The 15779-nt window shown below is 44.3% G+C and overlaps 1 protein-coding gene across 5 annotated transcripts in view; it reads left to right on the forward strand.

Annotated features, from left to right (window-relative positions):
- Positions 1-15779, forward strand: part of LOC139683878 (butyrophilin-like protein 9) — a 38417-nt gene that overhangs the window by 9245 nt on the left and 13393 nt on the right. For all 5 annotated transcript variants that reach the window (XM_071579388.1, XM_071579389.1, XM_071579390.1 and 2 more), the window contains one exon: positions 14805-14903. In XM_071579388.1, the coding sequence (XP_071435489.1) occupies positions 14805-14903 (99 nt within the window). The remainder of the gene's footprint in view (positions 1-14804; positions 14904-15779) is intronic.

Below are 15779 nucleotides of genomic sequence, written 5' to 3' on the forward strand. Positions count from 1 at the left end.
AGCAAATTAATTAATTCATCTATTACAATCCCCCCTTTTTGTTTTTCTACCAATTATTAATTTGCTGATCAAACCTAGCTATTGTTTCTCGTGCTGCTTGTAAAGTTGGGTCTTCTTGTAACAGATGTTCACTAGCAACAACATCTGCTTCTTTTAATGTCATTAAGTGAGCAGCTTTTAATCGAGACTTAACTAAATTAATTATTTTGTTTAAAATACAAGGTCCGAAAGTTAACACTAATAATAACACTACTAGGGGACCTGCTATGGTGGATATTATAGTGGTTAGCCAGGGAAACTGGTTAAACCACCATTTTTGTTGTATTTCTCTTTCTCGTTTTCTTTTTTCAATCTCTTCTCTTACTTTGGCTAAAGAATCTTTGACTATTCCAGTATAATCAGCATAAAAGCAACATTCTTCTTTTAAGGCCGCACATAACCCACCTTGATGTAAAAATAATAAATTTAGCCCTCTTCTGTTTTGTAGGACTACTTCAGACAGTGATGTCAGGGATTTTTCTAAATTTGAAATTGACGTTTCTATTCTTTCTAAGTCTTCATCTACTGCAGCTCTAAGAGATGAAAATCCTTGGTTTTGCTGTGCAAGGGAGGCTATACCAGTTCCTGCCCCTACAGCTCCTAATTTTAAAAGGGTGGCTATAGTTATGGCCGTGAAAGGTTCTCGTTTAACAATATTATGGTTTTCTTTTACCCAATAATCGTACATTTCATTTTCTGGATGGTACAGTACTCGGGGAATTATTCTTACTTGGATACAGTAATCTTTGGATGCATTGAATACTTTAAGAGATATACAAGGAGTTAAACTTATTTTTGAACAAATCCACCATCCTCCTTCTGGAGGAATGACCTAGTATTTGTTGACTTTGTTTAGTCTCTTTTCATGAACACTGCAAAGCTCTTTCTTTGATGTAGGTATTTTCCCTATACAGCGTCCTTTCCCTCTTACATATTGCATTGGGATTTTTGCTCGTCTTTCTTCCCATTTACATTGCTTAGGGGCTACTCTTTTATTCAGGCTAAAGTCCAGGTCTAATCCGATAGCTTCATAAAAAGGGGGTTTGTCATCATAACAGAGCCAACAGGCTGAGGTCATATTGGGGTTTGTATAATTTAGGGCCTGATAGGAGGCCTGTATTATTTTCCATAGTGGATTTGTTTCATTTTCTGTGATAGTTTCCTCTGATGTTTTAGGAGCACGCTTAGTACGATTTAATAGGGTTGGTTTAATTGTTTGATTAGGACTTACTGTAGGTGCCTTTGGTGTGTTAAGTATTTGTTTAGGACTTACTGCCCTTGCAACTACTACTTTTTCTTTTTTTATTACTATTATTTCTCCTTGATCTTTACTAGATTCCCAGTATCTCACACCCCAAGTTTTTCCTATTTTCCACCCAAAATCTTCTGGAGAAGTGACATTAAGGTATAAGTACTTGCAATTACCAAGGGTATTTATTTTTCGCCTTCCTAAGACCATGTTGTAAATTGGGGGTTTACAGCCAGCTGGCCCCCATCCAACTTTTAGGAATTTATCCGTAGTTGGGGATTCCCAAGCTGCAGCTATAGTAACACAATCCCAGTGAGCGCAATAATATTCATCAGGAAGATTGCAGTATCCTTTCCCAGGATTGGAACTTGGGCAGAAGTAATAAGGCTTTTTCTTTACACATTGGTCTGTGGGTATTAGATTACAAAGTGAGGCAGTGAAACTTGGGGATCCGGGTGTAACTATTTGTTGGATAACATAAGAATCTTTTCTTCTGACTAAGGTCCAATTATAGGGTTGATGAGGATCTTCCCCACTTACTAGATTTATCCCCATAAAAATTAATGGCCATTTTGCTTTACTTATTTTTACAACTGTTAACAAAATTGCTGTTATTACCCATGGTTTAAGAGATGATGGTGGAATTATAAGGTCATTTCGAGCATAATTATTATCACAATACAGTTCTATACCCCAAAACTCCGGTTCATATTGTTTTGAGTGGGGGAAAGACTGTTTTGGACTTACAAGGCATTTTATTGCACATTCTGTCTGGTGGCACAGGGCATTTGTTGGATTTTCAACAAGGCTAGCCATTAACAGTCCCCACAGTAATACACCTCTGCCTCCTCCGTCTACTCGGTTGCATCGAGCAACGGGGTTTATCATCTTCTCGGCAGCAAGTGTAGTCTTCAGGGGATCTTTAGCTTAGCTCGTTTTACTTTACTTGGTATGTGCCTCAGTTGTTTTTATTTCTTGCCTTTCTTAAGTCACAGCTTATTCTCACTACCTTTTTAGTGATATTTTTCGGAGTTTTTTTATCTTTTATAAAAACCTCCCACAATTTATCAGATTGAAATTTTTGTATTCTCCCACTGTTACCCCTAATTTTAAGTTTTTGAACTTTAACTTTGTTTTTGATTATATTACTCCTAAAAAAACTTCTTCAGGAGTATTCTCGTAATGACTGTGCACCCACCACCTCTCTTGACCTTACTTTTATAGCATACAAATGGATAATAATTACAATTTGCATTTACACAATGTACAGTTATAGATCAGCTTATTCGTTCTTTTTTTGTAAAGTCAGTTTTAAGTCCTTTGAGTTATTCACCACTTCCCATTGCTGATCATGGATTGGTCCTTTGATTCTACTGGCATGAGTCCATCCTCTTTCTGCTGTCCGGACTGCAGTGTCTGTGGTAAGTAGAACAAGAAAGGGTCCCTCCCAGCGAGGGGTTAAGGATGTTTCTTTCCAAGTCTTTATTAGCACTTTATCTCCAGGCTGTATCTTATGTATGGATACATCTAAGGGTGGTCTTTGGACTACCAATCCTTTTTTCTCTAACTTTTTCTTTTTTTTCATTAATTCTACTACATATTCTTGCAACAGTTTTTCTTCTACTTTTGGGTGCTCAATTGGGTCTCCAAAGTCATATGGCATTCCATACAGCATTTCAAAGGGGGATATTCCGATATCTGTACGGGGTTGAGTTCTTATATTTAACAGAGCTAAAGGCAGACATTTTACCCAATTCATTTTGGTTTCAATCATTAGTTTTGTTAAATGCTTTTTAATTTCTCTATTCATTCTTTCTACTTTCCCAGAACTTTGAGGATGCCAAGGAGTATGATATTCCCATTTAATTCCAAAAGGTTCTAATGCCTCTTTAATAATTTTGGAGGTAAAATGTGGCCCTCGGTCTGAGTCTATTACTGTTATGACTCCATACCGGGGAATAATTTTTTCCAATAATATTTTAACCACTGTTTTGGCAGTTGCTCGAGCTACAGGAAAAGCTTCTACAAAGTGGGTGAGGTGATCTACTAAAACCAAGAGATAATGGTATCTTCCCACTTTAGGTAGTTCAGTAAAATCGGCTTGTAGCCTTTCAAATGGTCTTTTAGCCAATTCCCTCCCACCTTGTACCTTTTCTCTTAATTGTTGTTTATTTACTTTTTGACAGGTTAAACATTCTCTAACAATTTGTTTGGCAATGTTATAAGTTCCTATACTTATATATTTGGTTTCAAATTGATCCACTAATGCTTGTACTCCCCAATGAGTTTGTCGATGGAATTCTCTCATAATCCTTTGAGTTAGCCCTTTGGGAAGGATTTCCCTCCCATCTGGTAGCAGCCACTTGTTATCTTTTTCTACTGCTCCCACTTGCTGCAATTTTTCTTTTTCCCGATTAGTGAAACTTTTGGTTATTTCGATTTTGCTGCTATTTATTTCTTGTGCTTTTATCATCAGTAATGCAGCTCGCTTTGCTTCTTCATCAGCTAGATTGTTTCCCCTTATCTTAGGAGATAGCCCTTTTTGGTGTCCTCTTACATGTACCACAGCTATTTGATTGGGCAGTCTTAAGGCCTTTAGGGTTTCTTTAATTAGTGTTTCATGTATTAGGCCTTTTCCCTGGGTATTTATTAACCCTCGCTCTTCCCATATTTTCCCAAATGTGTGCACAATCCCATATGCATATTTTGAATCAGTAAAAATTGTCCCTGTTTTGTTTTTCAATAGCTGAAGAGCTCTTAAGAGAGCATATAGCTCACAAGCTTGGGCCGACCAGGTCTTATCCAAGGGCCCAGATTCCTTAATTTCAAACGTTTTTCCATCAACTATAGCGTACCCTGATTTGCGTTGCCCATTTACTACTTTAGAAGATCCATCTGTATATAATTTTTCCCTATCAGGTAATTCTTCTTCTTCTAAATCTTCTCTAATTTTAGTTTGAGACTCGATTACTTGAATACAATTATGTGACAATTTTTCTAAGGGTTCTCCATATAGAAATTGAGCTGGGTTTTGAAGGCTGGTTACTTCTAGTTCCAATTTGGGAGAATGGATTAAAATGCTTTCATATTTTAACAACCTACTATCTGTTAGCCATTTCTCAGCTTTTTGTTGTAATATTCCGCGTATATTATGAGGGGTATATATCTTTAATTCTGCACCAAAGGTTATTTTCTTGGCTTCTTCTGCTAGAAGAGCAGTGGCCACAATAGCCTGTAGGCAAGTGGGCTACCCTCTACTGACAGGATCTAGTATTTTGGAAAAATACCCCACTGGCTTTTTCTTTCCAGCCCACTCTTGGGTTAAAACTCCATACGCGGTCCCATTTTCTGTATTTACAAATAGGAAAAAAGGTCTCTTTATATCTGGTAGGCTTAATACAGGTGCATTTACCAGATCTGCTTTTAATTCTTCTAATTGACTTTCATCTTTTGGACTCCACTTTAATAGTCCATCAAGAGTTAGTTTTTCATATAAAAACTTTACTTTGCTACTGTAATTTTCAATCCATTGTCTGCAATATCCTAATAATCCCAAAAGTTGCCTAATTTGTCTTTTACTTGTGGGGGCTTGCAGGGATAGGATTCCATTAACCCGATCGGGGTCTAGTCTTTTATGTCCCTTACTAAGCCAGTGTCCTAAATATTTGACTTCTTCTTCTGTGAATTGTAGTTTAGATTTTGAAACTTTTAATCCCTTAGAACTCAGAAAGTTTAGCAACCTGATAGTTTCTTTGCGAACTTGATTTTGGTCTTCTCCAGCTATTAACAGATCATCTACATATTGTATTAAGGTGACACTTTGGCTAACACAAAAAGATTCCAATAAGCATTCTAGAGCTTGCCCGAATAAATTGGGAGATTCCGTAAACCCTTGGGGTAACACGGTCCACCTTAGTTGTTGTTTACGGTGGGTGTTGGGATTTTCCCACTCGAAAGCAAAGTAATTCCGGCTTTCTTCCTTTAGAGGACAAGCCCAAAAGGCATCTTTTAAATCTACAACACTATACCATTTGTAGTCGGGGGAAAGTTGGCTTAATAAAGTATAAGGATTAGCCACCACTGGGAATCGGGTAATGGTTCTTTTATTGACCTCTCTTAGGTCTTGGACAAGCCTGTATGACCCATCAGGCTTCCGTACTGGTAAAATTGGAGTATTATGAGGTGACATACAGGGTTCCAATAATCCTTGTTTTATCAACCTTTCGATTATAGGTTGTAAACCCTGTTTACTCTCTTGTGAAATAGGGTATTGTCTGATTCTTATTGCCTCTTCAGGATTTTTAATGGTTACTTCGAGAGGCTTTATGTCTAATTTTCCTACAGAGTCTGGGGTGTACCAGACTCCAGGATCTATTTCCCTCTCATTTTCTACAGTGAGAGAGTATAATTTAACTTTTAACTTTTGGTTCTCCACTTCCAAATTTATCCCTAATTCAATCATTAAATCTCTTCCCAAAAGATTGTATTCGGCTTCTGGGACTAATAGAAATGACCCTACTCCAATCTTGGAGGGGGCCTCTATTTCTACTTCCTTTAGTACGGGGACCTTAAAGGGTTCCCCTTTTGCTCCAATTACATATATATTCTCCGAGGATGGTGAACACCCTCGGGGCACTTGTTGGACAGTTGATCTTTCTGCCCCGGAGTCTACTAGAAACTTCATTTCTTCTTGCTGGGGACCTAGTTTTAATTTTATCAAGGGCTCTGTTCCTTTTAGGGTCCCCAGCACATAGAGCCCCTGACCCCTCTAATCTTCTTTAAATGCTGCTTCATCTTGTATGCGTTTTCTACAGTTCCTCTTCAGATGCCCCTTCCTCTGACAGTAAAAACATTCAATATTTTTCAAGTCTTTTCGCTCTTTTTGGTCTCTCTTGTCATTTCCATCTACTCGTTGGGGTATCCCACCCTTTTTACCATTATTAATTTCACGTTGCCCTTCTCTAACCGCTGCAACCAAAATTCTTGCTTGCTTCCTTTGACTTTCTTCATCTCGCCTCACATAAACCTTCTGAGCCTCCCGCAAAAGTTCATCTAATCCTTTCTCTTGCCAATCATCTACTTTCTCTAACTTCCTTCGTATGTCTACCCAGGACTTGGCCACAAACTGGGTCTTTAATAAGGCCTGTCCCACTGGGGTGTCTGGGTCTAAACCAGAATAAAGCTGTAAGCTTTTTCTTAGTCTTTCTAACCATTCTGTGGGGCTTTCATCTTTCTTTTGGTGTTCACTAAAAGCTTTGTTGATGTTTTGTCCTCTGGGGACGGATTCTCTAATACCTTGGACAATAATATCCCTCAGATCTGCCATGTGTGTCCGATCTCCTGGGTCTTGATTATTCCAGTTAGGCCGCTGTAAAGGCCATTTAGTATCTGCGGCTGGGCCATTTTGATGTCTTGTATCCCAATTTCTCATTCCAGCCCTTCGAATCATTTCTCTTTCTTCTACTGTGAATAATATTCTTAAAATAGATTGTATTTCATCCCACGTATATAAATTGGGACCCAGGAATTGGTCTAACCTTTCGGACACACCAAGTGGATCCTCTAACAAATTTCCCATTTCCTTTTTAAATTCTCTTACGTCCCCTGAATTTAAGGGAATTGACACAAATCCCACCCCTGGTTGGGGACCTCCCATAGCTGTTTCTCTTAAGGGATATAATTTATTTTCTGATCGCCCCCTCCTCCCAGTCTGACTTCTGGTAACTCTTCTAGCTGGTTCCGGGGACTGTGATGGTGAGGGTGTTGGGGAATCCTCAGAGTCCGTTAAAGGATCTAGCTGAGGAGCAGTAGGTACTGCAATGGGTGCAGGGATTGGAGCAGGGAGAGGAGGGACATAGGGAGGAGGAGATAGCGGGAGTTCCTCAATTTTCAAATGCTTTTTCTTAGTTTCCTTTTTCTCTTTAAGTGGATATAGATATGTCTTGGTTTCTGATCTTACCCATAAGCTTGCATACTCACTTTCTTCAGGATTAAAAGGTATTTTGGTTTTAACATACTCATTTAATGCGTTACATAGGCAGTCTTCAAATGTCCCAAATATAGGCCAATAAAGACTGTCTCTTTGGATTTGTCTACCTCCCCATACCTTCATACAATAATTTACCATCTTTTCTCTACTCTTTCCCTGGTTAGAGGGCCAACTATCCCAACAGGTCATCATGAGCCCTAAGGAGCTATCAGGGGGTATATCCGGGAGCTTTACTTCAAACCCTCCCATGGGATCAGAAAATTTACTCTTTTTCTGTCCCATCTTCCAAAGTGCCTTCACACACACACACACTCGTTTTCCTCTCGTTCGTGGCCCACGCTCTCACGAGCAATGGGAACCGCACTACGTAGAGAGTCCGCACTCACTTGGTTCTGTAAGAACCTCTCATTTACTGCACTCCAGGAAACCCTTCCCCAACCGAACAGAATCGTACTATACTTACTCGTCCTTGGGTCTCTTGTTCGGGCAGTGCGCACTGGAATTACGGGGTCCTTTATGGCCAAACCGACACCTGACTGCAGTCCGTTCTGTTGCTCCTTCTACTTGCCCTCTAGGTTCGGGTGTCCAGGGTCTTGTTCCGTAGAATCTGCGTCCAGGACCGTCTGTTTGGGATGACGGGAGCGCTCTTCCTGTCGACGATCCACGTCCAAGGCCTTTGGATCCGAGTCACGGCACCAGAATTGTTATAGGCACCGAGGCGTTGGCTAGATAAATCAACGTTTATTTTATTTTATAAGGAAAAAAAAGGTTAATAGCATTTATTAAAAAAAAAAGGTAGTGATTTTATTAAGTGATTTCAGTATCCAGCTCTGTAGGCCTTAGCCTCAGTGATTGCAGCGTCCAGCTCTGTAGGCCTTAGCCTCAGTGATTACAGCTCTTTGTGAAGGCAAGGAGAGGAGCAACACAGTGCTTGCAGGATAGCAGAGCACCGGGTGACCCAGGAGACCAGCTCCCAAAGGTTCACATCTGGCTCTCGTCCAGGGCTCTGCTTATATTCACTTTTTCTGGCGTAGGCCACGCCCCTTTTGCGCAGGCGCAGTTTCCATGTGTTACATAACAGTTTCGCAATCGCTTCTCGTTTGCGCAGGCTCAGTTCTGTGCGTTGTAACAGTTGCAGTCCTCAACCAGGTCCGGCCGTGTTTCGCAATACCTTTTGCCTCATGGTGCCCAGGAGTGGGGGGGGGTTTCCATGTGGCTGTACAGTCTGGGGTACTTGGCAAGGGACAAACTGCAGGCTTTGGCATGATGTCCTGTTTGGTCGTACACAGCAGGAAGGGTTGCAATGCTGTACGTTCAGACGGGGGTCGGCTCGTGCCGAGCCGGCACCCGCTGGCATTGGAAAGGAGCAGCGCTGGGCTTGGTCGCAGGCTCCCCACGCTGGTTCAGCTTTTAGCATGGGCGGCGGGACTTCCCCGGTGGGGCTGCTTTGTCTGGCAGCGTGGCTAGCTGGAGAAGCTCTCCAGGGCGGCGGCTATCTCTGCTGGTCCACTTCCACTGCGCTCCTGCCTTGGCATGGGGTAGCTGGGGCCAGGTGTGGGGGCTGCACAGCCTTCCTTTGGGGGGGACTGGCAGGGAGCTTGGCAGGGCTTGCGCTGTGGGTGACCGTGGTACTGGGACTTTTGGGGGTGCTCTGTGGGACCTGGTTTCCAGCGACACGGCTGGCAGGCACCTTGGCAGAATATGGAGACAGCCAGGGCTTTCCAGCACGGCCGGCGTGGGAGTCGGGATTGACCGGGGCCGTAGGGGAAAAGAGAAAAACTGGTGGCTCTGAGTTTTGGGTGTTTTGGGAGTGAAACCGGGCATGTATGGCCAGGAAAGGCTTGTACCGGGAAAGATGGAGAGGCTGAGAGGAAGTGGGGGTTTTTCCCGGGTGCTGGCTTAGGAGGGGAACGGGATGAACCGAGGGGGTTTGCAGGGCACGGGTCTTCCCCGGAGATTCAGTGGGGGGGGTTTTAGCTAGCAGGGTCCCGGTGTGACAATGTGGCTGAGGAGAAGAAGGGAATTCTTAGGGCTAGAAACGGTAAAAAAAGGCAGGGAGGTATTTTTCTTAGCAGGGCGAAACTGTTTGGGGCTAGAAAAACCTGTAGGGGAAGGAGGGGGGAAGGCACCGGGCTGAGAGGTATCGAAACTGGGGAATCTTTCCTTTTCTCCACAGTGAGTACTCTACATTCCTTGTTAAGCACCGAGCCATTCTCCGATAAGGCATTGTTCTTTCTGCCGGGAAGCTGTCTTTCTGGTTTTTACAATCCTCCATGTTTTCAGGCATATTTAATTTTACATTTAAAACAAAATTAAAAATACTATTTGATTTGGTTTCTAGCAAATTAATTAATTCATCTATTACACACTGTAAACATTAAGGGCTTTTTTTGAGAAGTGTATTGTCAAGTGTCAGGGCCTGTCAGGCAGCACTTTTTGAGTCTAACCAGTGGCTGGTCACTGGAATTAACACAATGTCAACCCAGCTCCATTTTCTCCCCTCCTGGTGTAACATCATCTATTGACCTCAGTTATTGTCCCAGAGTGTCTGTCCAGCAGTGCTGAACGTGAATGTCGGAGGATCAAGAAACTTGGCCTTTGGTTGTTTGCGTGTTGTTTTTGTGGTCTGTTTTCACATGTCTTCTTCTGAAAATCATTCCCTTTGTTTGGGAATGTGGTGTTGGTCTCTGAAGTAGTACCTGATGATTTGTTAAACAGTGAGGTTACTTTTGGGCCCTCCTTGGATGACAGAGAAATCTAATAAAAGCTGGATGAGTTTCACAAGTTTTTGTGAATGTTCTAAAAATGAGGTCCAAAGACCCTGACCTTTGTCAGAAGTATCTGTGTTGCTAAACAAGGTGTGTAAAGTCTCAGAATGTTCTGACTCCATTCTCTGTTGGACTTGGAGGGAAATATAGTTAACAAAGATGAGGAGAAGGCTGAGGTACTTAACACCTACTTTGCCTCAGTTTTCACCAGTAAGACAGGTGGCCCTCAGGACAACTGGCCTCTGGAGCTGGTAGAGAGAGAGGGAGCTGAACAGCCCCCCTGTATTCCAGGAGGAAATAGTGACTTACTGAGCCATCTGGATCCTCACAAGTCTATGGGATCAGACGGGCTCCATCCCAGGGTGATGAAGGAGCTGGCAGAAGAGCCTCCCAAGACACTCTCCATCATCTTCCAACAGTCCTGGCTCTCTGGGGAGGTCCCAGATGATTGGAAGTTGGCGAATGTCACCCCAATCCACAAAAAGGGCTGCAAGGCTGACCCTGGCAACTCCAGGCCTGTCAGCCTGAGCTCGGTGCCTGGCAGGGTTATGGAGCAGATCATCCTGAGTGCAATCACACAGCACCTTCAGGATGGACAAGGGAATAGACCCATCCAGCAGGGGTTTAGGAGGGGCAGGTCCTGTCTGACCAACCTGATCTCCTTTTATGATCAGGTGACCCACCTGGTGGATGAGGAGAAGGCTGTGGATGTGTCTATCTGGACTTCAGCAAGGCCTTTGACACCGTCTCCCATAATATACTCCTGGAAAAGCTGGTAGCCCATGGCTTGGGCATGTGTACTCTCTGCTGGGCTGGAGGGCCGGGCCCAGAGAGTGCTGGTGAACGGAGCTGCATCCAGCTGGTGGCCGGTCACTAGTGGTGTTCCCCAGGGGTCTGTGTTGGGTCCAGTCCTGTTTAACATCTTTATTGATGATTTAGATGAGGGGATTGAGTCCATCATCAGCAAATTTGCTGATGACACCAAGTTGGGAGGGAGTGTCGATCTGCTGGAAGGCAGGAGGGCTCTGTAGAGGGATCTGGATAGACTTGAGAGATGGGCTGATTCCAGTGGGATGAAGTTCAATAAGGCCAAGTGCAGGTCCTGCCTTTTGGCCACACCAACCCCCTGCAGTGCTCCAGGCTGGGCACAGAGTGGAGAGCAGCCAGGCAGAAAGGAACCTAGGGGGATTAATTGACAGGAAGCTCAACAGGAGCCAACAGTGTGCCCAGGTGGCCAAGAAGGCCAATGGGATCCTGGCCTGGATCAAAACTAGCGTGGCCAGCAGGCCCAGGGCAGTGACCCTTCCCCTGGACTCTGCCTTGGGGAGGCCACACCTTGAGTGTTGTGTTCAGTTCTGGGCCCCTCAGTTCAGAAAGGATATTGAGGTGCTGGAGCGGGGCCAGAGAAGAGCAACGAGGCTGGAGAAGGGACTGGAGCACAAGTGCTGTGGGGAGAGGCTGAGGGAGCTGGGGGTGTTTAGTCTGGAGAAGAGGAGGCTCAGAGATGACCTCAGCACTGTCTGGAACTGCCTGAAGGGAAGTTCTGGCCAGGTGGGGGTTGGTCTCTTCTCCCAGACACTCAGCAATAGGACAAGGGGGCACGATGGGCTCAAGCTCTGCCAGGGGAAATTTAAGTTTGATATCAGAAAAAACTTCTTTGCAGAGAGAGTAATCAGGCATTGGAATGGGCTGCCCAGAGAGGTGGTAGATTCACCATCCCTGGAGGTGTTTAAACTGAGATTGGATGTAGTAGTGAGTGCCATGATCTGGTAAACAGATTAGAGCTGGACCAAGGGTGGGATTTGATGATCTCGGAGGTCTTTTCCAACCCAATCAATTCTATGATTCTTTGACTGGAATTCATGAGTCAGATGTCCCAGTCTTGTGACATTTTGCATTTCTGAAGCCCAGCTGCTGATCCAGATGGGACCAGGTTTCTGCAAGTCCTGCGTCATATCTGCCTCTCCCCAAATACCTTGTTAGGTATCCAAACTCTAATAATACCTGAAACATCCCCTGAGACCATTTCTTACATAACTGAGGAGCAACCGTCTTGTCTCTAATCAAGATTAATCCCTTTCCCATATTAGATGTCCAAATTAATGCCTCCAGCAAAATTTCATATGGTCTCATGTGATAATGAACTACAAAGCATAAACTTAGTGTTGTCCAAGCCCATGAAAATCCCTGGATAGTAGAAGGAGCAGAATTTAGCAGGACCATTTCCAAAGTTCATTGCCAGTTGCAGTTTGACATCCAATGCCCTGAGCTGCCTGTCGAGTTTATGGGCATGTGTGTGATGTGGTCAGTGGAAATGAGGCTGCGGTCGTGTCATGCCAAAACCTGTGGCTTGTTGAATGATGTGAGACCATCCTGGTTTAACCCTGGATGACCACTAAGTACTACAGAGCTGCTCGCTCACTCCCTGACACCCCCTGTGTGGGGAGGAGAATTGGAAAGGAAAAGTAAACCTTGTGGGTTGTGATAATAACAACTTATAAACTGAAAGAAAGTAAAAAAAAAAGAAGAAATGCAATGAAAAGTAGAGAGGGAGAGAGGGAGGAATAAAACCCCAGTGATGCCGAATTCGGTTGTTCACCACCCTCTGACTGTTGCCCAGTCTGTCCCCGAGCAGTGATGAGTGTCCTTCCAGATACTCTCCTTCGTTTATACACTGGACAGGACATTCTATGGTCTGAAATATACCTCTGCCAGATCAGGTCACCCATCCTGGCCGTGCTCCCTCCCAGTTTCTGGTGCAGCTCCTCACTGGCAGAGCAAGACAATGCAAAGTCCTTGACTTGGGTGTGCACAAGTGACCAACAACCAGACACCAGCATGTGATCAACATTATTTTTATCCTGAATCCAAACCACAGGCCTGGACATGCTACTATGAAAACAACTCTATCCCATCCTAACCCAAACCAGATACCTCAGAGAGACTCTTTACCTCCACATACCACAAAGAGAGCTGAGATCAACTGGCTCAGAGGAAAAAGCCTCTGCTCTGGAGGTCAGAGTGGAGATGAATCCCCATCATAGTGGTCTGTGGGGAATTGGCTGAAATCCCTCCAGGAGTCCCTGCCTTCTCCTTAGCAAATGAAGAGGGACAATCTATGATTAAAACCAGGTAAATCGAACACTTTCCCTGTCACTCCACTTGTTCTTACCCAGCTGGCCATACATGGCAGGACATCCCAGATCAAGAACTAATCCAGAATAAGATTCTAGTGATGTCTATCTTGATTCACCTCCAGGCCTGTTCCAACAGTATACGATAGTTCCATCAGATGTAGCTGTGAGACCTGTAGGGCACCTTCTCTGGGAATTAGAGATGTATCTAGACACTGTAGTGCAGGGTGGTTGACCTGCCTGGAGGTCATCAATGCCCCACCTTCCTCCCTGGTCACTACAGTGGGAATATTGAACTACTGTACAGTGATTAAGTAATAAAGATATCACACCAAGAGTGTTACTATGGGGACTGAGATAAGGACTGTCAGCCACACCCTGGAAATGTCAAAGTGCTCAGAGAGAGCCGGAACCAGAGAAGGGGAGGATCTTTAGTGTCATGTAGCAAAGCCGACCCTGGTGCAGCTCCCTAAATGATTTCAGGTTTCTGCTGGAGCAGATGCACTGTCACTCTACAGCCTGATGGTTCCCAGGCAATGGGAGCTTGAGGATAGCAAACATCATGGATTCTCCATCCTCCAAATGTAGGCGTGGGAGGGAGGAAACTGCATCTTCCTCCTTTCCCCCCCATCTCAAAGCATAGACGGGAGACTTATTGTTATGGGTTCACCTAGGTGGGCCTAAATTTGGGTTTTTTGAAGTTCAGACTAGGCCTGGAGCTGTCAACTGATTTGAGCTGGGCTGAGCTAACAGCTGACTTCTTCTAGCCAATAGTGGTTTATTCCATACCATATTATGACATTATTTTCCAGGGAAGCACAAGTCAGTGTGGGAGTGGTTTAGTCAGTGGCCTTACAGCATTCTTCCCAGTAGGACACACTGGGAGACTCCCAGTAGGACTCCCCAGGAGAGATGGGGAGGACCAGGCCCAGCACTGGCCCAGCAGTTGTCTTGGGAAGTAAAATGTTTGTTGTTGGTTCTTCTCTTTCTGCTCGGGTCTGGCTCTCGGGGGACTGAGTCTTTTAAGATAATTTGGGGTTAAAATGGTGAGATTTGTGTGTGTACTGAGAAGTGAGAAATTGTTCCTTGCTGTGTCCAACTTGTGAGTGTGTATTTGTACTTTCTTTTAATGTTCTCTTTCTTTCTGTAAAATATATGTAGTTTTAGCATAAACGTGGGTTGAAGTTTTTTTCCTTCCCCTCTCTTTTCCTCCCTTTCCTCGATGTTGGGAGGGAGGCTCTGACCCTGTACTTGGAGGGTTGGCATTTTGCTGGCTCAAACCAAGACACTTATGTAACCCAGATCAGAGATTTAAGCTGGTGTGTTAATTAAGGTGTCCCATCAAATTTCACAGCAGGCAGAGGGGGCTGGATTGAATGTTTCTCTCTTGCAGCCCCTCTCACAACTTCCTGGGAACATGTTACACTGAGAGCAATTCCCAGAACCTGCAAGGGTAGTTGAGATCTCTGGAAAGGCACAGGTTTTGTTGATGTCTGAACTCAACTGTTTGAGCACTTTGCATCTTCAGAAGTAGCAGCTGATGGCACGTGCCAGGTGAAAGAGATCAGAAGGCTTTGGGACAGGATTTCACTCCTTGTTACACTTCCTTTTTCTGCCTGTTGCAGCTCAGATCCAGGATTGTCCCACCTCTGTGACTGCAGGGATGGACAACAGGAAGTGGCTCCTGTTGGCTCTGGCACTGCTCCCGGCCATCCCTTGCTCAGGTAACAATTCCATGTGCTGTTCTGCTCCTTCCTGGGGGATTGCAGTCTGCAGATGATCAGAAGTGCTCCAGCTGAGGGTCCTGATCTCCTGAGAAGGCCTGATTAGAACTGCAAAGGAGTCCGAGCTGCCTTGTCCCTCTGCTGTTGGGGAATCCAGCCCAGTCCAGCTGCAGTTTGTCTTCTTTGGTGGGGCTTGGGAAGCCCCCAGCCAAGGCAGCTCTGCTGTGTCCAGCCCTGCCCCAGCGCCAAGAGCCTTTCCCTGCCTGCCTGGGCAGTTTGCATTGGCACAGCTGCCCCGCTGCTGGTGGCACAGGGCTGCCAAGGGGCCAGGAAGGCCAGGAAGCTTCAGGATATGGCTCTGGACGTGTTTTTAAGCTTTGTAGATTTTCATTTTTCCCAAAATAATCCTCTCATGCAGAACTTGTACCAGCCTGGTTTCTCACTCTCTATTATTTTGGGCCTTCCAATGTCCTCAGTTCCCATTTTGCCTTAGAGAAAAGAAGATGAGAAGAAAGCCAGTGAGTGAATGCTCCAAATCAAAATAAATTTATTTTTTTATAAAAACAAAACACAAAGGTGTGAACCATTTTCATCAAACCATTAATTCTGCTTCTCTAAGTCTTTTCAAAACTGAAAATTTTCCCTAAAGGTCCTTGGACTTTTTCTTCCTGTCTCATTTTTTGGCATCTTCCTGTGATGATCTGTAGCGTCAAGGCCTCAAGAGACATTAACAGAAGGGAACAAAGTCACTAGTGAATATTTGCAACTTTTGATTGTTTCCCGTTCTCCTGGACAGGGAATAATGTTTGTCGCAGTCCTCTGTGTCCTTCACACCAGTGCATTTTCTGGTTGCTTTCAGCCTGATGTTCACTCAAC

Source organism: Pithys albifrons, chromosome 30 (genome assembly GCF_047495875.1).
Source record: "Pithys albifrons albifrons isolate INPA30051 chromosome 30, PitAlb_v1, whole genome shotgun sequence".
Taxonomy (NCBI): Eukaryota; Metazoa; Chordata; class Aves; order Passeriformes; family Thamnophilidae; genus Pithys; species Pithys albifrons.